Raw genomic sequence first — 24,463 nt, 5'->3', positions numbered from 1 at the left:
TGCTTTTGGGCTTTGGAAACCCGGGTGGCACTACTACGTATTGTTTTAATTTTCTACTGAAAAAAAACCTACAGGTTTATCCTTCAGATGAGCACGTTCAGTGTTCAAATGAGTGCCATAGTTTCATGCTGTTGTTGGGCACAAGGCATTGTGGTCTGGGTTTTTCCTCCGTTCCACTCTAGGGGACAGCGCCGTCTATCTCTAAATTAGCATCAGCTCTAGCAAAAGGGAGATTCATTTTCTGCCTCGCATTCTGTGCGTTTGACTTACCAGCGATTGGCTCATTATCTGTTGTATTTGCCACTTGATACCATGTAGGAAAAACTGTGTCTCTGTGGTGGTACCCTCAATGGTTCATACTCTGTGCCTTTAATTAGGTAACCTTATTGTATCTTATTCTATTATAATTGTACATTTTACATTGTACACCACGCTTCATCTCCAGGACTTATGTTATGTTCTTTTACTTTACACAGTTCTATAATGAAAACTTATAAATATTCACCTTTCCTTCTAGAGAAGAGAATGTAATAGAAATTTTAGGGAACAAAACTGGACTCTAAAACCACTGCTGTATCTTTTAAATGTCCATTACACTGCTTATTGCAGTTTGTGGAGTTCGCTATTTGCTCAGTTCGTCCAAAGTGACCTAGTAACAGGCCTTTATTGGCTAACATAGATATGTTTTGTTTACATCCATTCTGTCTAAAGCACCTTGAGAACCACCTGGTCCTAGATGTATGTCAGGATGTATGTTGAAGGACAGCCTTTCAAGTCAGTCTTTTGTCCATCTGTATTTTATTGCAGAGTACTGGAGGAGATATACCATGCAAGTTCAAATATAGATATTAATTTCCATATTTAAAAAAAAAAATCTGTATTTGACCCTGCACAGCATATGTCTAACAGTAGTCAGCAACAAGCTACAGATGGACAAAAGACTGACTTGGAAAGGCAGTCCTTCACCATACATCTAGACGTCACCATACATCTCTCTCTCTCTCTCTCTCTCTAACCCCTCTCTTCCTGCACTCTCTCCCTCCCCGACCTCCAGCACTGTAACTCCCATCTCTACAATTAACAGCAAGATCGGTTTCCTTGGAAACAACAGCACGGTGTCTTGCATATTCAAACTGAACTCCAGCACAAGCGCTAGCTTGCAGTTCGGCAAATTTTGAATTCTATCATATTACAAAGCCTTTAATCCTTGTTTATGCATTCCACATCAGCGATTCCAGCACATGATTCCTGTCCTAACTCTGTTTGCTTCATATTAGAGATGGCATTAGTGATTGAATCAGTAAAAATAAAAAAAAAAACATCTATACACTGACACACGCTGCAGAGGATTGTTTTAACCTGTTTTTTTTTTCTTTTTTTTTTGTAAATGTCATAGATTTTTGCTTTGTAAAGTTGGAAATAGTGTGGCTGTGTGATTAGAGCATTTGTCTGTCATTCTGTGTGTCTCTAATCACCAGAGAGCGAAAGCAAGGGGAAATGAAGGAGCCTCAGCCCCCTTTTCAGATGTGCTTTTGTTCAAATGTTTGCACCCTGCCAGAGGGGCAGCTAATTAGGAGACGATTCAGAGTGCTGAGGGTGAGTGAGTGGGCGAGAGGGGTGGAATTGGTGAAGCAGGCCTTGCACAATGGCCCACTCATAGAGGACTGTGCCTGTGCTGTCATTCTTGGATGCTGGCCAGTTCTGGAATGGCACCACCGCTGTCCCCTGAGGCTAACTTTGACTGAAGGGGTCCCGCCCCCCCTCCCCACCTCCACCCACCAAGCATCCTCGTTTTCCCCTGTCACAAGCGCCCAAGCACACTCTCAATGCACTTTGTATGAGTAAAGTCTTTGTCAGGCTGAAATGTCAAGTCAAAGTTTTGTAACATGGTGGCGGATGTGTCAATTAAGGTGACAGGTTCTTTTAAAACGCCTGTTTGCAAGTCTTAGTGCTCTTTCAATTAAATTCTCTTTCTCTGTCTTTCCCTGTCTCTCTGGTTCACTTTCTCACACTCACTCACGTATCTGTCTTGGCTAAATTTAATTGGGTTTGGTTTCTGTTAATGGTTTATTAAATGCTCATGTACCCCAACCAGTCAAAGCATTAAAACATCCTCCTTCTTTCTGCTTTCCTTGTACATTACATCAGCCTCCCTTACCATGAAGGTGCACTTCGAAAGTTCTGTAATTGCAGAAAGGAGTCCATCTGTTGCTCTGCATAACTTGATAGACCCGTTTCAACCAGTTTTAAAGGTCAGGACACCCATAGGACCAGTACAGAGCAGGTGTTATCTGAGGTGGACCAATAGGTCTGTCCCAAAACCTAGTGAGCTGCGTAAGTAGGCACTGACTACGTAGACCACTGTTTAAAGGCCTCAGCATACTTCTCTCGAAACGAAATTCGCGATATTTGCAAGGTCGCATACTTTCTGCGGGTTCGTTTTGCGCGCGCTCTCCTCTACTGCAGATGCTCTGAGAACCGCTCCTCAATGTCTTCCATGTTTGTGTTGTGACATGCCTATTTGTACTGACCAATGAAAAGCTTTGTCGCGTGGCGTTTTTGCCGCGGATTTCGCCCAGCTTCAGTGCGCGACACGGTGAGCGAAACCCTTGTACGTTTTCTCCTATTTTTTTTTTCTCATATTTTTTGTCGAAGCCAGGCGAACGTCGTCTCCGCAAGAAGTATGCAGAGGCCTTAAATCGGCCGCGTTCTAACAGTTATCTGACCGCTTTAGGTAGATTATTGAGACACTGTAGTTAGAGAGTGATTGCGTCACGGCTTATTCCCGCCCACAGCACGCGACCGGTGTTTATTTACCTGAGCGGCTAGCGTCGCCTCAGCGTGTCAGCACGATTATTTCTAGTCTTCCCGTTTTTTAGGGTTAGGGTTCTCATAAATTTATCCCAGTATTCAGCATATTTAATCTTTTTAAGAATTGGGACAGGCTACTTTTAGGGAGCACCCACACTATGACGTAAAATGTAGTCAGCTCACTAGGTTCTGGGACAGACCCAATATCACCTGCAGATACCAGCATACATGGCATGTTAACAGATTAGTGGACCCAGAGTTTTAAACACAATGTCACTGCTGGACTGAGAATAGTCTACCAACTAGAGCTATCCAGCCAAAATGTCCTGTGGGCAGAGTTCTTTGTCTGCTGATGAAGTGCTAGATGAACACTGTGTGGCACCAAAGTGGAATAACAAGGCAGGTGTGTCTAGAAACATGTCAGGGTTGCTGCAGCACTATGAATGATCCACCATCTTAAAAAAAATATACAGAGCAACTGATGAACTGATGGTCTACAGTATGCAATGTCAGTGGAGCTGATAAAAGGACAGTGAGTGTAGAAACGAGGTCAATTAATGTTATGGCTGACCGTTGTACTTCCTTCATGGCTTCAGAAAGTTTGTGGTCTGTTGTCAGTTAATCTGTCTAAACAGTATCTACTTTGGAAATGAAAAATTACTAAAGAAATGCCACTTGGACACTCAGAAACAAAGCTGCAATCCATAGTCATTCTCTCTATCAAGTGTTATTAGACTCAAATGATAATCGGGTGTTATGTGATCTGTTGTTTATGTCAAATAATAGCAACATGGTTTCTGACACTGTTGTTTCAAAGGGTCCTAGTATTGAACTGTTAGGTGTGGAGACATAACCCTAGTTTGAAAACAGGCCTGAAAGAGTAATGGCCTAGTCGAAGATGGCATCAGGCTCATTACATGTCCTTTCAGTCCACATGTATATGGCAATCTGCATTTATTTTTATGACTATATGCACACAGTATAAACACTGATCAACCCTAACATGATGATCACCTCCTTGTTTCTACACGCACTGTCCATTCTCTCAGCTCCAATGACCATACAGGAGCATTTTGTAGTTCTACAATTACAGGCTGTACTCCATCTTTTACTCTTCAACGGTCAGGACTCGGGACCCCCACAGGACCACTACAGAGCAGATATGATTTGGCTGGTGGAACATTCTCAGTGATTATATGTGTTATTGTGATTTGTGCTGTTATGAGTGGATCATACACAGCAGTGTTGGTGGAGTATTTAAAAACCTCTGTGTCATTGCTGCCAGAACTATCCAGCCAACAGTACCAGTGACCACTGATGAAGGACTAGAAGATGACACAAACTGTGCAGGGATATAAGGCCTACTCTGAAAAAAAACAAACAAAAAAACAACAAAAACAAAAAAAAAACCTTCAGCAGCACCACTGTATCTGATTCACTTTTACCCTTGTAACAAACACTAACACATTGTCATCGCCATGTCAGTGTTACTGCAGCGCAGAGAATGATCCACCCCCCAAAATCATACCTGCTCTGTGGTGGTCCTTTTAGGGTCCTCACCATTAAAGAGCAGGGTTAAAAGTATGCGGAGCAACTACAAAATGCTTCTGTGTGGTCAGTGAGTGTAGAAACAAAGTGTTTATAATGTTATGTTGCTTGGTGTATATGAAATTGCATTTAGCTATGTTGGAAAAGCATTGCAAATTGACAGTATGAAGTACATTGTTGTAATGGAGAAAATAATCAGTCTGTGCCTTTGTTTCTCACAGATGCTTTTGGCAGGGGGTGGATATTCCTGGAAAAATGTATAGCACAAAAGCATATGGAAATGTTTGCGTTGGCATACAGACATGGGTTTTTATGTTTTGTGACTCAAAATACTGCCTGAGGAAATGTATATAGTCATTACCTAATTTTCTCTTTGATTGTGCGTGGTCGAATTTTTTGACTGTGATATTGAATCAATTAAAACAGTAAAAGTTATTGTAGCTTATACTGACATGCAATGTGTAAAATGTCATTAAAATAGCATTTTATAAATTTAACTGATTAAACTTTGGTATAGTGTTGATAGGGTGTTTGAATATTTTTTGAGTTCCAGTTATTCATAAAATATTACATTTACACATCAGAATCCATATCAGATTTTGAGTTTAACTGTACTTTTTCTTTTTTGTTTCTCTGCAGGACATTGAGACGGGGAAAAAATGAAAGCACCCATCCCTCTCCAGTTTCTTCTCTATGCTACAGTAATTAGGAGCTTAAAGGTGGTGTCCAAGCGAGGCTCAGGTAGGACCAGTGTGACTCTCTTTAAGACCAGAAACACATTAAGATAAACTCTTAAATTGCAGACACAAGTGTCAGGTCTTAAAATGTCTATGTATGGTTTGGCAGAGAAACATAACATTTGTAATACCCTTTTGAAATAGAATGCTTGCCTCGTGTATGAACAGTTCAGAAGTATTATAGAGTAAGGGTGTGGAATTAGCATGTACGGAGGTGACGTGTCCCCAGCAATATCCAGCGATTATTGAATTGCCCCCACCAATAATCTGATCCCCTCTAAAAAATAAAAAAAAATCTGCCAACGTCTCATTAACCTAGAAGTGAAGAAAGGGTTAAATCACATTCTCTGCTCGAGTCCTACCTCCCTGTAATTGGTGGGGCTGTCCCCACCAATGTCAAGAGCAGATCTACACCATTGCTATAGAGAGCATGGAATAAAACGAAGAAAAAATGTGTGAGTGAATCTCTGTGTCAATAATGTGTGGTGGTATAATCTATGATCATAGGCCACCTATGTATTCTGGCTTGGTATGAGTTTGTTTGTGTATCATTAGCAGAAGTTCTGTTGCAGGTGTAGGTGAAACCTTAAGTAATCTTGCTGCTATCACACACTGAGTGAAAATATCGTTTGTCTTCTGTGCTGCTACTCCAGATACAAAAGTGTATGTATGTATGTGTGTGTGTGTGTGTGTGTGTGTGTGTGTGTGTGTATGTGGGTGGGTGAATGTGATTTAATAGTGTATTTAGCTGCTAGCAGACACTGTAGCATATCACTTAATAGCAAGAGATTCCTCTCAAGCGCCTCTTTTGTTTGCGCAATTTCCTACTTCAGCTCCTTCGGAGGTCTTTAACTATGTTAAATCGAAGTGTAATAACACTTCTGACAACACTGTCTGAGCCATCTACAATTAATCTCTGCCATTAATTGATTATTAGTAGCTGATTAAATATGGTCCACGCTGCCTTTATAAAAGTAACCTCATGAGGTTATAAGTAGTCTGCTGCTTTTGTGATTCAATTATGACAATCCATGTACTGTTCAGACTTGGCTTGAGTAATTTGAATATTCATGTATTTTTTCTATACGCCAGAATTTGTTTCCTGTTTTCTGACAAAAATCATTGCATTTATGTAATCACTTTTAAACAAAAGGTTTTATCAGTAAAACTAGAGAATTAAGAATTATTTAATGATGAGTGAGGCATTAGTCTGTAAAACAAGAATGTCAGACCCTTAAAATAAAATATAAACACAGTCTCATTTCACTGTATGATTATTATAAAGTAAACTTTTAATTATTTTTTTTTAAGTCTGAAGCAAAGGAAGTTTTTCAACAAAAAACATTAAAACACCATTGGCTATTGTTTTGACGGTCACTAGTTTAGCCCTAGCTATTCACAGTAGCTGAGAGACTAAGGCTGAATCTCTGATGGCTCCCTGCTCCCTACATAGGGAATTTCATAGGTCATACATTTTGGCTGATGTATCCACATAGAGGGTTGTGGAGCTTAAGGTTGAATTCATGATGTTCATAGTGGAATATGTAGGGAGTATGGATTCAAAGACAATGGTAGGCTAGGTAATGGTTTAGCTAATTCCTACTAGTACAGTGGTTATTAATCCTGGTCCTGTTGGGCCACTGCCCTGCATTATGTAGTTTTTACCTCAGTACATCACAGCCACTTTAATGCTGGAAGAGCTTGTTAATTAGCTCTTAGGTGCATCAAATATGTTGGGAGCAGTGGAATATCTAAAATGTGAAGGCCAGTGGCTCACCAGGACCAGGATTTAAACCACTGCACTAGTATATGTCCTTGGGAATGGTTGTAAATTTCAATCAGTGGTGGACAACCTATCAGACACAAAGAGCCAGGGGAAAATTATTAACACAAGCTGACACAAGCTGTGTATTTACACAAATATGTGTGCACACAAGTCCCATCCTACAGCGGCCACAATCGCAAACTGAGACAATTCCAAGAGTTTCAGTTCCAGACGAATCAATTCTTTGGGAGTCGACTCCTCTTCACTGTCTCTGTTTACTCTGAGTTTATTCCACTGCTCTCAATGTGAATGGCTTTAGAACCAGATATTCCAGAGCGATATCTGCATGTCACAGGACTATGAGGGATGAAGAGAGTTTTTTCTTTTTTCTTTTTAATAAAGAGTGACGACACAATCCACTTTAAACCACAATCTCCTCCTACTCATAAAGGAAAACCCTTGTTCTTCCCCAGAATCCTGTGACACAGTGGCAGATACTGTGGGGGCTTCTTTTTGCCTTTGTAAAATGATTTCAAAGTGTGGTTCTAGGGCTTTTCTGCTGAGATAGAGAACAGAGAGAACAATGGGAAAAGGTGAAAGTGAACACAGACAGTGTTCCTTACCACAGCCCCAGAAACAAACAAAAATATTTTCCTGTTTTATTTCTATCTATCTATCTATCTATCTATCTATCTATCTATCTATCTATCTATCATTACACTTATATAGTGCCTTTCTAGATACCCAAGGACGCTTCACAATCCACACTGCTCAGAACGCTCAATCCACACACTGGCGAGAAGCGGCAGCCAAACGCGCACAGCGTACTCTCAACCAGGAACGACCGTCCACCTGGAGGACTGCATCGGGCATTAGGATTTCACCCAGGACAGAGTGCCAATCCATATCTGGGCTCACACACATTCACTCACACATACACACTTATTAACTCACAAACCAGGACAGTTATTAGACAGAAGCCAATTCACCTACCCTCCATGTTTTTTGGACTGTGGGAGGAAACCGGAGACCCCGGAGGAAACCCACGCAGACACGGGGAGAACATGGAAACTCCACCCAGATGGGACTTGAACCCAAGATCCCAGCGCTGGGAGGCGAATGTGCTCACCACTGTTTCCTTGCGATATTCTGTTTAAAAGTCGGAAAATGGATTAATTCCCATTTTCCAATTTCTAAATTAAAATCAAATGACCCAAAGGTTCACGCACCAAACAGCTAGGCCTGTGTTTGTAATTATGAATGGGAGAGAAGCATTTGTACAATTAAAGAGCTGCAGGTGGCTCGCAGGCTGAGGGCTGGCCAAACATGTCTATATGAATTTAATATAAAACACAATACCTCACTGAGTTCTCAGTCCTGAATGGCATTTATGTTTTTTCTATAGTTGTTATTTTATTCACAGTATAATTTAAAATGTAGACGTTAGCAGAATCAAAACATGGCTCCATTTATTAAAGCAGCTACACAGACTTTGCAAACAAATCTTTTATTGCCACTAAGCAAAAACAAAACAAAAAATGGTCAGATCTGTCTCTGTCAGGTTACAGTACCTCTGTTTCAGCAGCTTTTGTACTTTCTTTGTAAAATGACTTCATTTGTAAAATGATGTTTTTTTTTGTTTTTTTTTTACAAGTGTATTTACTGATTTACAGAATTCTTGTCTTTTGTGTGGCCTTTTCTAACCCTAGCTTTATACATTTGCACATGATGCTTCAAATAACTCTACAATGTTTTTTCCTGTTGTGGCTAAACAGCTAATGAGATGGCGGTTCTGATGACAGCTACAGCATATACATGTGCGCACAATCCTGTGTGTGTGGATTTGTGTGTGTCCTTACTCATACACGTACAGAGGTACAGAGGGGTGTCCCGCCTCACGCAGAGGTCCAGATGGCCTCTCTCCTGGTACAGAGCGGCACGCGCCTCCACTGTCATTATCAGGACTAATCTGGGGCAGCGGGGTGTGTCGCCGCGCCATATTGGAGTTGTCGCGTGGGAACACATTCAACGAGGAGCCAGGGGAACATATTGGACGTGGCACCATAAGGGTATCGCATCAGATATGGTGAATGCTGCCTCTGATGATCCGATCCCACAGGATGTAAAGTTGGAAACCACTCTCTTTAAAACACATGTTCATTTTTCTCATCAAGTTGACTTTAGTTAGTGTTGATGGCACTGGGGTCGATATCTGCAAAAGTCCTTTTAAATTTGAAAGATTTGGGAAAAAGTGTATCTTAAAATATAATATAAAATATATAGTAAATATATTTTATATATAAGACTTTTACACAAGTCTTAACCTGTACATTTAACATTTAATGTTCTGTGTAGAGGATATGTATTTAAAAGGTTTTTTTGACCAGACCTGCTAAATTTTTGCAGAGGGCTGTTTATTTTCCATTTTTGTAACTAAGGTGAAGACAGATATATAAAACACTTAATCATTTACAGCTTGTCAGGAAATCCTCTATATATTATGTATTAAATGCTGTGGCAATAAAACTCTCAGAGGTCATATAATGACCTTTTTTTACAACGTCCTCATCTTTTTATATGTACTCAGAAAGGTCAGGGTAACATTGAGTCCATTGATCATGTGGCCAGCACTAGACATAATCTCTCTCTCTCTCTTTCTCTCTCTCTCTCTCTCTCTCTTTCTTTCTTTATACTACACTTACCTGCAAAGTCTTACATTGAGATGGATAGAACCATTTTTTTCTGAACAGTTTTATGGATATTTGGGATATTGCATGTATATAGAGGCATAACTATTGTATATCCTTAAATTATGAATGAAAGATGATGTCTGTAAGAGATTAGCTCTGCTGGGAGATGTCAATGTAATGCAAACCTATAACAAGTATTAATTGTAGTCAGCTCCAATAATAATTTGTTATAATATTTTAATATTCTACATTGTTCCGCATGTAAAGGAAATAGTTAGGTGCTGACATGTAGAAATGATGTTATTCATTTTCCTGGTGGGAAATCAGAATGAAACTGGGCAGTATGATTTGTTGAAATCACAGCGTCTTCTGAAGCTTTTGACCTCACAGACAGCACAGTGGGATTTTCACAAACCTAAAACATCCCTGACTCAGACATTTAGCTAAATGAGCAAACTTTAGATTATTTGTTGCATACTGATGTAAAATCTTGAACAAATCTCTGGCTTTATGATGAATTTTAATGGATGTAATTAACATGTGTATTGCCCAGGACTAATTATAGTTCAATTTGGCAATCATGATCAGAGACGTGCAGCTTCAGTTGAGTTGAGACTAACACTTAGACTGATTGCAGTCTGATTCAGCTGAATGCGGTATCCATAAATGGATCACTTTAACTCTTTGAAAATTGTAAATATTTTGGCTGCTGTTCTTTTAGTTTGCACATTGGCAGCCCTGGAAAACAATAATCCTGTTTTTGCTGCGCTGACATTTTCTGTCAGTTTGCTGGATCATCACGTGTAGAAGATACTGCAAGATGTCTGAATGACTGGCTGCGTCTTTCTTGGCTGTGATTTATGAGAACTTATTTTCAGGCTGCGTCTGTTGAACTCTCAAATATTATTTTAAATGTTCAAATATTGTATAAAAATGTGATCAAGGTTTTAACCAGGTTTAAACTGTTATATACTGGTGCCTGCTTCAGCACATGATCCCAAACATCAGGTCATGGACTGGTACTGAGCTGTGAGTCAGTGGGTAGTACAACGCAAAAGCTGCCCACTTACAGGGAAGTAGCAGCATGAACATCCCTTTTTAAAACAAATTGCCATTAATATTTTTATTAGGTGTACAAGTAAGCTTAAAGCATTTTTGTGTAACATATAATTGTAAAATAAAATTCAATTAATCTCTATTTTGTCTTTTAATAGTAACACGTTCATAATATTAAAAATGGCAACTGTCATTTTGTTAAATGAATAAATAAATAAGTAATAATACGCTTATTAATTAATCTTGGTTGACATTTTCAAACTGCAACTTAATTTTTGTTGAATAAAATGACAATTGTTTGAACAACATCTTAATATTACACACACACACACACACACACACACACACACACACACACAAGAAGCTTTAAAACTTATTTGTACACCTAATCCTAATGATATTTTTAAGAAGACTATATAAGTCTATATTGTAACGCCTTTTGAATTAAAACATACACAGAACCAGCTGCAATGGCCCCATTTTTGCACTGTGCACTGTTCATGTAAGACTCTCATGCAAGATTTTGTGCTCATGCTTGGATATTCAATGCAGTTAATATTTGTCTCTGCTTCTGCTCCTTGTTACTGGAGATGTGAGACCAGGAGATCAGGCCTGAGATTGGCTGAGGACTAATTGGCTGTGACCTATTGGCTTACACCCCCACCCAGTCTCCTGGACTCTCTAAAATGCCAGGGTGTTTTCATCCTTTCTGCAGTCGTGAAAAGATTGGGAACCAATGAACAACTTGCAAGTACTCGCTAATTTATTCTCTGTAACAAATACCACTGGTAACACAGCAATCCACAGATTTGAGAAGTTTTTAATGTGCTGCATCTGGAGTTTAGCCCAATGCTGTCGCCCCAAACCATTGAGAGTCTCACAAGCTGTGGCAAATCTCCATCTTAAATGAGTCCGGTGTGCAGAGCTGGCAACTGCACTCTGCTGATGACATGTTACTCATTGGCTTGGTAAACAACAAGTTTTGCCATTGCTGTGCGTGGGTTCATAAATATGGTAATTGTGCTGGTTATTCAAATGCCGTTTCCCCCCAAAAAAAAATAGTTTTAATGATCAGATTTAATAAATTTTACTGAATATTTGTAGCAGCGCTTCCAGTGCAAGAGATAATGGGTATTTTCTCTGCATCTGTCTTTGTAGGTTGCGTGTTGAATGTTTGCTGCAGTCGTTTGCCTATTGTAGCTGTGTTCTGTTTTTTTTTTTTTTTTTTTTTTGAGGTTGTTTTTTTCTGTTTTTTTCCCCCCTTCAGTTTCTAAATTCCCTCAGGTTCTTTTCCAGGTGTTGGCTGAACAGAAGAATCGGAGTCTGGGGACAGGAATAGGGAGCTGGTGTGTAATGAAATGGAGGTTGGGGAGGGGAAGGACAGAAAAAGGAAGTGGAGAGGAATAGGATAGAAGGTATCACTGTCGTGAGGTAGAAGTTGTAATGAAAGAGGGGAAAAATATGAAATAAAACAGAGTAAGACAATGCAGGAAGAGAGAGAAAGACTGGTGGTGGGAGAATGAAAGCGTGTCAGGGAAAAAGAAGGCAGGATGTTGTAGAGTGAGAGCAAGAGATGCAGATGGGAGTTAGTTAGATAGAGAACGAGTGATAAATAACACTGGAACCCTTATGAGAGAGAGGAAAAGGATGAGACAATGATATGGAGATATGTAGAGAGTGAGATATTATTTTAGATTAGCTTTTTTGTTCTTGCTCCTATTACAGAGTCTCCCATAAATAAACAGATATGGTTATATACAATGTATCTATTTTCGACTCCAGGACGTTATAATTTTCTCACATTTTATTATGATTATTCCTGTAAGGCCAGGCTTTGATGCTAAATTTACATTTTATAACCCCCTTTCTTTTCCCTTCAAAGTGTTTGGGCACTGTTCCTCGCAGGTAGAGCTCAAAATTGTAAGTGCCTCCCTCTGAATTCCAAACAAACAGTGCTAGTCCTCAGTAAGATGTATTTTCTTCTAATTTAATGCTATAAAATGGCACTGTGGAGGCAGCGAACAAGGCAGGGATTTTACATAATCGTTCATATTCTTGAATCACAGTGGTATGCATCAAAACAGTTTTGAAAGGCCTTGTCAATATAAGAAATGGCTCACATGGATGCACTGTAAATTATGATCCGATAGGGTTCTGCAACTCATGCATTAAACATAGACAGAACGGTCTTTTGTGGCTTCCCTTACTTAGAAACAGTATTTGATAGCACATTATTTTAGGGTTCATTCTTAAGAATTTAAGAAAAATGCTATGAAAAATACAAAGTAAACAAATAAAATAAACATATTAGTTTGAGTCTGTTCCTGCTGCAACACTTCGAACTATTTGCAGTATGTGATGTTGCAAAATCACCAGGGATAATGTTGATTGGTTTATAGAGAAACAAGCATCATTTTAATATATTTCACATTTGTATGTCCAAATTTTGATGAATTTCTACACAATTATTATTTGGCATTTTCGTCCATCAGTGAGTCACTCCTGATCACCTTCAGTGCCAGTAGCCTCAAGGCCAAGTTATGCTTCTGCATCAAATCTACACCAACAATCTAAACAATGCATAGGTCCCGCACACAACAACTGTGATTGGCCCGCAGTCGGACCAACATGGAAAAAGTTGAGGATAGAAGCCCAGGAATGTGATCTCCTCCACACTAGAGAGACTGTAGACAGCAGCCAACTCATGGTGCGAGATTTCCTCAGAAAAAATGTGGAACAAGAGAAAAATACGATGCCTCCAAAAAAACTAAACAAATTAAATAAAAATGCTCGCTACGAGGAGCAGAAAAACACAGTAAAAAAAGTGCCAGCTTTGTATTTTTTTTCGCTTTCTTGCAGATTATGCACTGTTCCAATTGGAAACCGTACCCCCTAAATAGTGCACTTTACAGATTTCTTAAACTAAAACTATTACAGCACTACATTGTTTAATACAAAGGTTTCATTCCTCAATACATTCATTCATTATCTGTATCTGTAAATTATGCAGTTCAGGGTCACGGTGGGTCCTGTCACCCATACAAAGGGTTGAGGAATATATCTGTGATTCAGCCCTAGTGGATTGGCAGTGTAATTACAGAGTGACACAGACACCAATGCACAAGTATATAGTATAAACAGCGTAGGCTCTGCATTAAATCAGTGCAGAAATATAAATCAGCCTTCAGCAGGAAGTGGTTCAGCATGTACTTCTTCCGAGATATGTGAAGCCAATCCACTTCTTCTTTTTGAGCTGCTTCTAATTCAGTGCCACTGACAGGTGCCAGTGCTGGCTAGCACCGATGAGCAGAGAGAAGGGAAGGGAAGAGTCTGCTCACCCAGAGAGTGAGGGTCAGTGTGCTCTCCAGAGCCCCTTTTCAGAGATGCACTACAAGGCTGAACTTTTCTGGACATTACCTGGGGGAGCTGTATGTAAGAATGCAAATGTATGAATCAGCTGTACCCGACATTAAACAGACTTGAACATTAATCTCCTTAGTACAAAACCTGAGCTATGTCTAATTGAGCCCATGTGTGAGAGAATGTCATTGTCCAGAGTTTTCACAACACAGATGAAGACACTTCTACCATTGCTGTGTGAGCACAAAGACATGAAAAAAAGAATGACTTTGGGGGTCCATTAGATGATTAAACTTCCACTACACTCACTAGAAGTTTTTAATAGGCTACATCGTTCATTGTCATATACAGGATGCCTCTTTTGACCATGGAAATCATGGTACGGAAAATACATATTTGATTGACGTGGAAAGATGGCTATATTTCTAGGGAACTCTGACCAAGGGCAATGTTTTTTATGGCCTAATATAAGTCAGGCCAGATTGTCTCTGTAATGTATGTCTTTGGACATTTCTGGTCCATGCATGCTCACTGGGCTCCGGCATGCTCTACTCACGCTGCACACTAACCCTCCCCCCAACCAAACAGAGCATTTCCAGTAGGTGAGAACATGTCTGACACAGACAATCTCCTGCTGTGCGCTACATGCTTGAAAGGGCAGTTCCAGACAATGTCGGGACCTGGTTCTCTGGATGTTGTCAGGAGTTCATATGTAAAAACAGCTACTCTTGGCCTCGGATGGCTGAGGTGTCACAAGGGATAGAGCTTGAATTCTGTTGATGATAGAGCCAGCACTCCGACGGTTTCAATACTCTGAGCCCCCTGTAGAAGGCTCTTTGAAATGGCCGATACAAGTGATATACTGGACTTTACATATGATTTTATTCATGTATTTTTCCTCAGTACTTGAAGCGGTTTTGTCTGATTTCTGGTCTGTCATAAAATAAATTGTAATACATGGACCGATCACTGGATTAGGAACACTTACCGTGTATCTACACTCATTGTCCGTTATATCAGATACACAGATCATACAGGAACACTATGTAGTTCTACAATTACAGACTGTAATCCTCTTGTTTCTCTGCATACTTTCTCATCCCCATTTCGCCGTGCTCTTCAATTGTCAGGACGTCCCACAGGACCACCAGAAAGCAGATATGATTTGGTTGGTGGATCATTTTCAGCTCTGCAGTGACACTGATGCGGTGGTGTGCTAGTGTGTGTTGCACTGGTATGCGAGGGTCAGATACAGCGGTGTTGTTTTTAAGTTTTTAAACACTGCGTCCACTCCCTGTCCACTCTGTTGGACACATCTACCTCATCGGTTCCACACTGCAGATGTAAAGTCAGAGACAGTGCTATGTGCTATTAAGTATAGATAATATGGTATTACTTAATTTAAATCAAACCTGTGCAGGTTAATATTCTCTCAACGTTTTTGTCATTTGCACACACTGACCTGCTCAGCATTTTAATTCATTTTTTTTGGTCAGTCTCTCCTTCTTTCTTCTCCTTACCAGTCATGTTCCCTCCTCTCTTATTCCCTCATCTTCGCTCCTTTTTCCCTAACCTCCCTCCTATCAATTGTTTAGAATGCTGATGCTGAATACGTGCTTGATCAAGCAACACATTTTTTTTTTTTTTTGTGCTTATTGCAGCAAAGACCACCAGGAGAGAGAGGGAAAAGAAGCCTTTCTTCCTCACTGATTTTCTTTGAGAGAAAGAGAGAAAGACTCTACATTTATAGCCTGTGAAGCACAACGGCTTAAAGAATACATTAGAAAGATCAGAATTATGCTCCACCTGCGTATATGTGGTCATGCAGAGCTTGGTCAGTGCTTGCTGTTCAAATCCAAGCTACCTTTGAGTCCAGTGGATAAGAGGGAGACTGCGTGAGTGCAGAGCCAATTCCTATGGGTAGGCAAGCATTCGCATAAAGGGAAAGAGCTCCTTTGACACCAGTACAAAGAGCACTTTTTCACCTCACTGTAAGAAGACAGACACATTTCAGGTTCATGGTGTACTTTTAGAAATAATTTCTACAAAAATGTACAATTTCTGCATGAAAAATTACACTTTCTTTTTTTAATTATAATTTCATTTATTCTTTTTTGCTGTTTACCTCACTGTGGAAAAATAGTATTGTGCTGAAATTCTTGATTTAAATATGCACACCATTTACTTTTAGCCCTCCTTACAAAGCCACTTTCCACTCCAAAACAAAAGAACACGCACTGCCTGACTACAGCTGGAGAAGTCTGCACCAGAGAAAGAGCACTGGAGAGAGGACCTTTGCCAGCACTTTCTACTTATGCCGTTATTTTCTTTCTTTGTTAAGCATTGAAAGCTGACTCTGCTTTTTGCAATGTGCATGTAGTGTGTGCTGTGTGAAGGATTCTGTTCATGCACTAATGAGTACACAGGCAGACTACAGAGCCTGCATGTGGACACGTCGTGAAGAAGGCAGGTAGTCCATCCAGTCATTTAATTCAGATCAGGGTTTTATACAGTCCTGCAGCCCCCAGAGGTCACCATCACTAGTAACATCATCATCATCATCATTGTGATTTCCACAGAAATCATGAAATAGGTGCAGGTATTAGGATTATAATTATCTCCTGGCTGAATGCCATCATTTCCTCACAACAGAATTCCAATATCTAGCATAAAACCTTCACAATAGATTAGACACTGTTACTGCAGCAAAGAGGAACAAAATCCCAAGTGTAAATACTTGGTTCTTCTCAGTGGTTATTCCTGGTTTCCCATTTGAGGCTTGGTTCTTTTGGTTCTTCTCAGTGGTTATTTGTCTTGTTCTAAAGGAGGTTTTTGTTTAAGGCTTGGTTCCTCTTTGTGGATTTCAATGTAGTGTGTTGTCAAGGTTATCAATGTTTAGATGCTATTCCAGTGGTGGCAGAAATAATCTATGAATTATTATTATTTTATTTGTTTGTTTGTTTGTTTATTTTACATAAATATTTAACTGTTGCCACCAGCTAGGCCACAGAACGCATGCATCTCCTTGTACAAAATTGTAATTTAATATCTATGCTCAAGTGATGTTCATAAAGCTTATTGGATCATTTACATGTGTCAACAAGTTTGTTGTGTAAGACTGCTTTATTACTAACATTAAATATCATTCACTAGAAAGCATATAATGCAAATCATCCAACTTAAATGTTTCAGGCAACAATCTTGTTGATTTAATACATGTTGTTTGTGTGGGATGATGTACACATTTAAATGGAGTGAGTTCATTGCATTAGTTTCTTCAGTGTTCAGGATGTTCTCTCAACTGAAAAGTTATCCACTATACGCTGTGGATGGTTTGGCACACACTTTGTCACATTCTGTGATTTGAATTGGTTGCCGTACATTATGAACAGGTTACACTCTGTCCCATTTACTTGAATGCATTGGAAATTGATAGGCACACAATAGCTTATTTCCCACAATAGCCCCTGTATTGGAACACTATGCTGCGGCCCAGCCAGAGCAACAACACAAACCCATTTATCTTCTTAATCAGTTCAGATCCATATCTTAATCAGATCAGATTCCAGGAGCTTCCAGGAGATCGTTCAGCAGAACAGCAACCAAACACGAAAGAGTGAGCTCGCAAAGGTTTTTCATGGTCATACAAGTTTAAGAAAGTGGCCATTAAATACAAGGTTTTATTTTTATTATTTTATCAGCACCAGGAAGGATGCATGAAACACGGATTCGACAGAGAATTAAACAAAAGCCTCCAGCAGAATGTGATATATCAGTTCTTGTATTACTGTATATACGGCCACTCTATTTTGTGCAGCCGACTTCACCTTTAACTCCTCAGTCCTTCCAATCTTAAAACCAACCAGCTGCAGCTGTGTCCCAAAGGCAGTTATTCCCAAAGATGTCACTGACATTGTTATCCTTCAAAGAGACACTAACCATCTTACAAGCAACTGCCCATACAGACCTTAGTTGCTTTGCTCAATCTCTTTCTCATGTGAATTTAAGAGAGTGGAAAGAGGTATTTCTGAGGTGATTAGATATAAGAAAATAGTCAAGAGAAACTAAGTGAGCCTGCAGGAGTTTTTCTCTATTTAAAGACATATAAAAGTAAGCAATAGTTTTAATCAACACCTCTACAACACCCAGTAGCCCTCCAAAACTCTCACTGTTATATAAGCTTAGAGAGAAAGTCAAGCTGAGCTCTTATTCATATTATAAATCAGCATCTGTCAAAGGTTAGAATATATTACGCAGCAAGTAATGATCTGTTTTTGAAGTTCATGTGTTGGAAGAAGACAAGATTTGATTGGGGCCAGATTATGATAGTCATATTGTTTTCATCTCCAAAACATGTCCAGAACGACAGGTCTTGTGAAGTGTTTCCGGTGAGCAGTAGTCAAATTCTACCCAAAAACAGGTAGCACAGATGAACCACATACACGGTCATGAGCACCCATGCGCAAGTGAGTGAAGGTCTCAGCATGGGCACACAGCCTCATACACAGTAAAGCTGCAATGCGCTGTGTGTTCTGACACCTTTCTGTCAGAGCCAGCATGAACTTTTTTAGCAATTTGTGCTGCTGTAGCTTTCCTGTACAGTCAGACCAGGTGGGCTAGCCTTCACTCCCCTTGCACATCACTGAGCCGTGGGCACCTATGACGCTGCTGTTGGGTTCACAAACATTTTTTGTTGCTCACAGCAAATGCTGGTTATTTATAGTGAGTGAACATTTTAAAGTGAATGGACCAATCAATGTTTTGCAGTGATGTAACGTGAAGTGCCATTTTGAAAGATGGATACATCTCATACAAAGCTCCCCTTCCTGTGCTGGAGAGAGTTTCACAACACCTAGAAGGACAGAAGGCCAATGCCTCTTCGCGTCGGTGGGTAGAGGATTCCACTGTTGTGCATAATGAAGAGAAAAAGACCATTATATTCTGTGAGACACATTAGCACTTTCATCATCAGATCTAAAGGAAAACTGTTAGCACATTAGACCCTAGTACATTTCTCTGCTCTTGTGACTGCATCTGAGTGAGGTATTCATACATAGATTATATACAAGCTTTAGTACTCGTCTTATTTCACTTATGCTTTGCTGTAGCATGTTAGAGACTACAGACACAAGCCACATTATTTTATCCCTGTGCTCTGAGAATGTGACAGATTCTTGGAGCATGTTTTATGGCCTTAATTATTTCTCTAGTTTGGTTTAATATTCAATAAATCAGTCTTCCGTGTCTGAAAATATGAGTGATCAGTGAGAGATTTTTCCACGCCAGTGAAGCCAAGGGAGAATCCCAAATGTATCCCTACACCCTCCGTAGGGCATAGTGTTGGTCATAAAATAACGTAGTAGCATTTTATGTCAAAAATCATTTTTAGTCAGCTATAAGTATCATGTTTCCCTGACAAATGAGTGTCTAATTACCGTCTGGGTGCAGTATTATTAGTTTTAATATCTGTGATGTGCACTATGTAGGGAGTGTGGCACTATTTGGGACATGGCCTCTACTTACTGACACAGACAAACAGCTCTGTTTACAAACGTGACGTGGATGGATGGGTCAGGATTCGATACTTTTGCCATCTATATGAGGACTAAAAGTGTTGACAGAAACAATAAAACCATTTACACAGCACAGTTTTGTATTAGTGTTTTTAAGTAATAGAAAGTGAAATCAGCTGCAACCCTAAGTAGGAATTGTCTTAATTCAGTTAGTGTAAATATCTTTAAATTTTAGAACCATTTCTTCTTTTTTTCTCATATTCTTATATTTAGAAGAGACCACGTATTGTTATGTTACAATCTACGGTACCAGTCAACAGTTTGGACACATCTTATTATTAGTCATTGGTGGAATAAGGCTATTCGCTGTATACAAGAACTGTGTACCAGCCCTAACTCTATACAACCCAAGTTATGGTGTCAGACACATTAAGAAGGCGTGCAGTTCTACAAATTAACTCTTGATGAGGCCACAGCTGTTCACTGAAAACCATTCCAGGTGACTTCCTCATGAAGCTGATTGAGAAAACACCAAGAGTGTGCAAAGCTGTCATCAAAGCAAAAGGTGGCTACTTTGAAGAATCTAAGTATAAAACATATTCAGGTTTGTTTAACACTTTTTTGTTTACTACATAATTCCATATGTTTACATACATTTAATGTCTTCCATATTCATTTACGATGTAGAAAGTAATAAAAAATAAAGAAAACCCATTGAATGAGAAACTGTCCAAATTGTGACTGGTCCTGTACATTGACAATATGTGGAAAATGGCCCAAAACAAAGGAAAGCCTCCCTGAGTGGGCGTCTCCAAACATTTGACTGGCACTGTATTTTCTGAGTCTACTCCCTGCAGCTGATGCCACTAAAAGTTTCCTGAAACTGTCCATTTAGGCTACTGCAATTTAATATCAGCCATGACTCCAGCTGTATTTAGGCACCCAAGTCTCAGAGTGTGTTTCAGTGAGTACTGTTATGTTCTGATCCCATCCTACAGTAAACACCATACCTACAGCTCTTCTTATTACGTTTACTGCTGTGTGGTGATGCCGCAGGCTAGATCATGTTGCCGCTGCTCAAATGTCATTTGCTTTTCCACCGCAATATTTACCCACTCTGTTCAAATAGTGTTTGCAGTGGGCAGTAATGCTCCCGGTTACAGCGTCTGTGCTGTCACGCCTGATGGAGAGGAGCTCTCAGCAACGCTGATGGGAAGAGCCAGGCCTGCTTCCCATTAAAGCGCTTGGAAATAGAGCTCTGGACGTCTGTTCATTCAGCCTCGCCGCTCGCTGGCTCCCGATTTTTACGCTCTGCCATAATTTTGCAGGAACCGTCAAGGGCGTCGCTGACACTCCATTTAAAATGACGGCATCAAGACAACAGAGGACCCCCCCCCCCAACCTCTTTCTCTTTCATGGCGGGAGAGGATGTCAGGATCGATACTTCAGTTAAAAATGGATTCCACTTCTGACCCGAGTAGGGCCACTCATGGTCTGACCAATAAAACGGCAGGCGCTAATTGGAAGAGACAGTGATTTTTAACAAGGGGCATCAGCAGCGCACAAATTCAATTAGGGCTGTTCACTTGACTTTGTAATTGATATTAAAGGATGTTAAATATGGCGCAGAACTGTCAGCATTGACAAGGGGAGGTTATTTCCCGTGAGGAGAGGAGATGCCCTTGGTGTTAGGTCTGCAGCTGTGAATGTGGGTGTACTGCTTGACCATTGTGTGTGTGTGTGTGTGTGTGTGTGTGTGTGTGTGTGTGTGTGTGTGTGTGTGTGTGTGTTTGAAAGGCAAAGACAGAGACAGAGAAAAGTAGAAAATGGAAACTGCTGCATTACTTCACTGCTCTTGGTAACATGATTGAAGGGAAAACAAGCTAAGGGCTGCGGCAGTGTCTCTGTAACTGTTAGGGATTAAAGCAATGGCTTCACACTTCTTCTTATCCCTTACATTGGTGGGAAGAAAGAAGGTGATGTGTTACAGAATAGTCTGTGAGCACAGGAAAAAAGTAAGTAGAGGAGTTTGAGAATTTGGCTTCAAGTTTGAATTGTAGTGTCTCTAACCCTTTGGCGCACTTCCAGTTTTTGGGAAAGCGAATGGTAGAAGCCCTGAGGGACGGCACAGAATATGCCTGCCTGTAACCCACATACTGCAGCCCTTACTGAGACAGTGCAGGGGAGGGTGTTGCAAGCATATGGTGACACAATTGGAACAAATAAAATTTGTGTGCGCCAGTTTTAGAAGCTGGGGGATCTATTCCACAGATTAATATATAATTAGATTCCCCCCTGGGTCAATTCTCTCAATTCCCCACCAGTTGCCATATTGATTGCATCTTTGCACGGAAGTTGCCTATATATCTCCTCTTTGTGGAGCACTAATTTTCAGGGGCTTACTTTCAGCAGCTGACGGTGAGGACTTTAAAGGGGATTGCTGCTCCGGGGTAGTTTTTGTGCTGTGATGCGATTGACTTTGATGCATTTAGGCTGTGTAAAATTTACAGTGTCTCCTCGTGTCCTATTGATTGGGGCTCTCTAGATGCTAATAGTGGGTAATGCTAATGACTTTAATGGTAATAATTGCTAAATAGGATCAGGTGAAATCACGTCGAACCAGCTGTTTTGGGGTTTAGCTTTGAGCGATTATACACAGTTATGTACAAATCACAGCACACAGGCAGAGAGAGTGAGAGAGAGAGAGAGAGAAAGAAAGAGAGAGAGAGAGAGAGAGAGAGAGAGAGAGACTGTGTGAGAGTGTGTCCTCTCTCATCCTCCTAGTCGATATTTCCGATTCTCTCAGTGGTGATCATCGGGACTGCGAGGAGAGAGGGAGAGAGAGAGAGAGAGAGACAAAAGGAGAAATTGATCTCATGATACTGGAAATTAAATGGCGGATGCTGTGTCTATGCTTTCCTCTCGACCACTGCTCACTTTGCCAAGAAGCTACTGCCCACTGCCAGCCAGCTGCAGAGGAGGGGCTGGAGGGGTGGGGGGGGTGGGGTGAGGTAAAAGAGAGGGGGGTGGAGGAGGATTCCGGGGAGAAGAGAGCAGAAGTAGGAAAGAGGGGAGTGAGGCTCTGGCAACCAAGAGAGAGAGGCATGTGAGAAAGGCTGAAAGAGGCGAGAGAGAGAGAGAGAGAGAGAGAGAGAGAGAGAGAGAGAGAGAATAGGAAAGAAGATGAATGAAGGAGCAGAGAATGAGAGAGAAAGAGAGCGAGAGAGAGGAAGGAAGGAGTGAGACAGAGGTTGAGTAGAGGCATGTGATGAAATGCTGAAAGAGTGAAAAGTGGAGAGCGAGAATAGGAGAGAAGGTAAGATGAATGAGAAAGGTAAAGTGAGAGAGCAAGAGAAAGAGGGGAAAGGAGAAGTGTGTGAGAGGGATGGTAAAAGAGGATAGAGAGATAGGCTAGGGAAAGAGGCTGAGTAGAGGCATTTTATATAGAGAAAGGCTAAGAGAGAGAGAATTGGTGAAGAGGTAAGATGATTGAAAGAGACTGGAAAATGAGAGAGAACAATAGGGGAAAAAGAGAGATGGGCAGGCAAGAAAGGAGAAAAGGATGAGAGCGAGATAGGAAAAAATGGGGAGAGAGAGAGAGGGAAAGTGGCAAGGTAGAGAAGAATGAGAGAGGGACAGAGAAAAAGAGAGAAGGGAGATGGGTGGCAGGGAGAGAGTGTGATGGTGAAAGAAGGTAGAGAGAGAAAGAGGCACACAGAGAGAGAGAATCTTGAGATGCTTGGTTTTTTCATAGCTGCAAAAGGTGATCAGTCTGTAGATTTATTGTGATGTGGTGGTCCCAGAGGACTGGTTTTGTGCGTTCCAGCACAGACGCTGTGCTATTTTGGTTGGGAAGAGGCCTATAGGGAGCACTGTAACAGACTGGCAAAGATTATCTGTAAACTTGTGAAGAGGAGATGTTATTAGGCACTCCACACACACCAGATGCCATGGGACTGATGCAGTGGCTCTGAGTAGTTAACTGTGAGGGGAGTCCTTAGACACATTTAACACATTCATAGCCCTCTTCAACCTGTGGTACAGCCACGTTTATTGAAGTTTTTCTTTAATTACTAACCGAAGATTTTGATGTTGTGTCCTTTTTGGTGGTGAACAAAATAAGCACAAATCACTCTGTAAGCACTTAATCTCTATCAGGGTTGCGAAGCCTACCCAGAATCATTGGAAGAAGGGCAGGGGCACCCTTGGATGACATATGCAGTGTGAGTATATGGAATTTGCCATAGCCAATCATCCTATCAACATTCTTTGATGTGGGAGAACAACCAGAGTAAACCCAAACAGACAGAGAGAGAACACCCAGAACTCCTTACAGACAATAATGCAGGGTGAGGATTTTTAAAAAATCTGATTCATAAATTCAAATCTTAAAAATGAATATCTCAAAAATATGAATCAGGCCAGAGGTCAAGCCTCCGGGTTTCTCAGTAAAATTAAACTTCCACAGAGTGATCAAAGGCAACATTACCCAATCACAGCAACCTCTTCTCACAGCTGCCAATCAGAGTGCTATATCACCCTGTGTGCACTTCGACGTGGTAGAACTGTGAGCAAAAGGGGCACAAGTGTTCAAGAGATCAAGCAGTTGGAGAACTGAGAGTAGAAATGGGGCAGTGATTTAGCTCAATTTTCTTTTTTTTTTGCTAGAATAACATAACGTTATAGTAAGTTATCTCAAATCTAGATAAGCAAACGTCTCAATACAGAACACCTAGGAGTTTCTCTTCTCCTGGTGGCTGTACAGATAAATTGCCTTTACCTTTTAAAGAACATCTGACAGGAAATCGTGGCTGACATGCTTAGGGGAGGTTGACAGTTTGCTGTGAAGAGCAGGCTGGGAACTGGAATGCACCACAGATTTTGTGGTTGGAGGAGCGTGTCCCATAATCAATACGGAAGTGTGTCTTCTTTTAGGGGAGAAAAGCAGCTTTCAAACAAGGTCTTCATCCCCAAACTTTCCCA

At 40.6% G+C, this 24,463-nt stretch overlaps 1 protein-coding gene across 4 annotated transcripts in view; it reads left to right on the top strand.

Moving 5' to 3' along the window:
- LOC136676832 (interleukin-1 receptor accessory protein-like 1-B) overlaps window positions 1-24,463 on the top strand; it is a 479,565-nt gene that overhangs the window by 33,019 nt on the left and 422,083 nt on the right. For all 4 annotated transcript variants that reach the window (XM_066654081.1, XM_066654079.1, XM_066654080.1 and 1 more), the window contains exon 2: window positions 4,999-5,100. In XM_066654081.1, coding sequence (XP_066510178.1) covers window positions 5,019-5,100 — 82 coding nt within the window. In that variant the 5' untranslated portion in view covers window positions 4,999-5,018. The remainder of the gene's footprint in view (window positions 1-4,998; window positions 5,101-24,463) is intronic.

The sequence above is a fragment of the Hoplias malabaricus genome, chromosome X2 (genome assembly GCF_029633855.1).
Source record: "Hoplias malabaricus isolate fHopMal1 chromosome X2, fHopMal1.hap1, whole genome shotgun sequence".
Taxonomy (NCBI): Eukaryota; Metazoa; Chordata; class Actinopteri; order Characiformes; family Erythrinidae; genus Hoplias; species Hoplias malabaricus.
The sequence above is the reverse complement of the archived record's forward strand: the minus strand, read 5'-3'. Positions and strand labels throughout refer to the sequence as shown.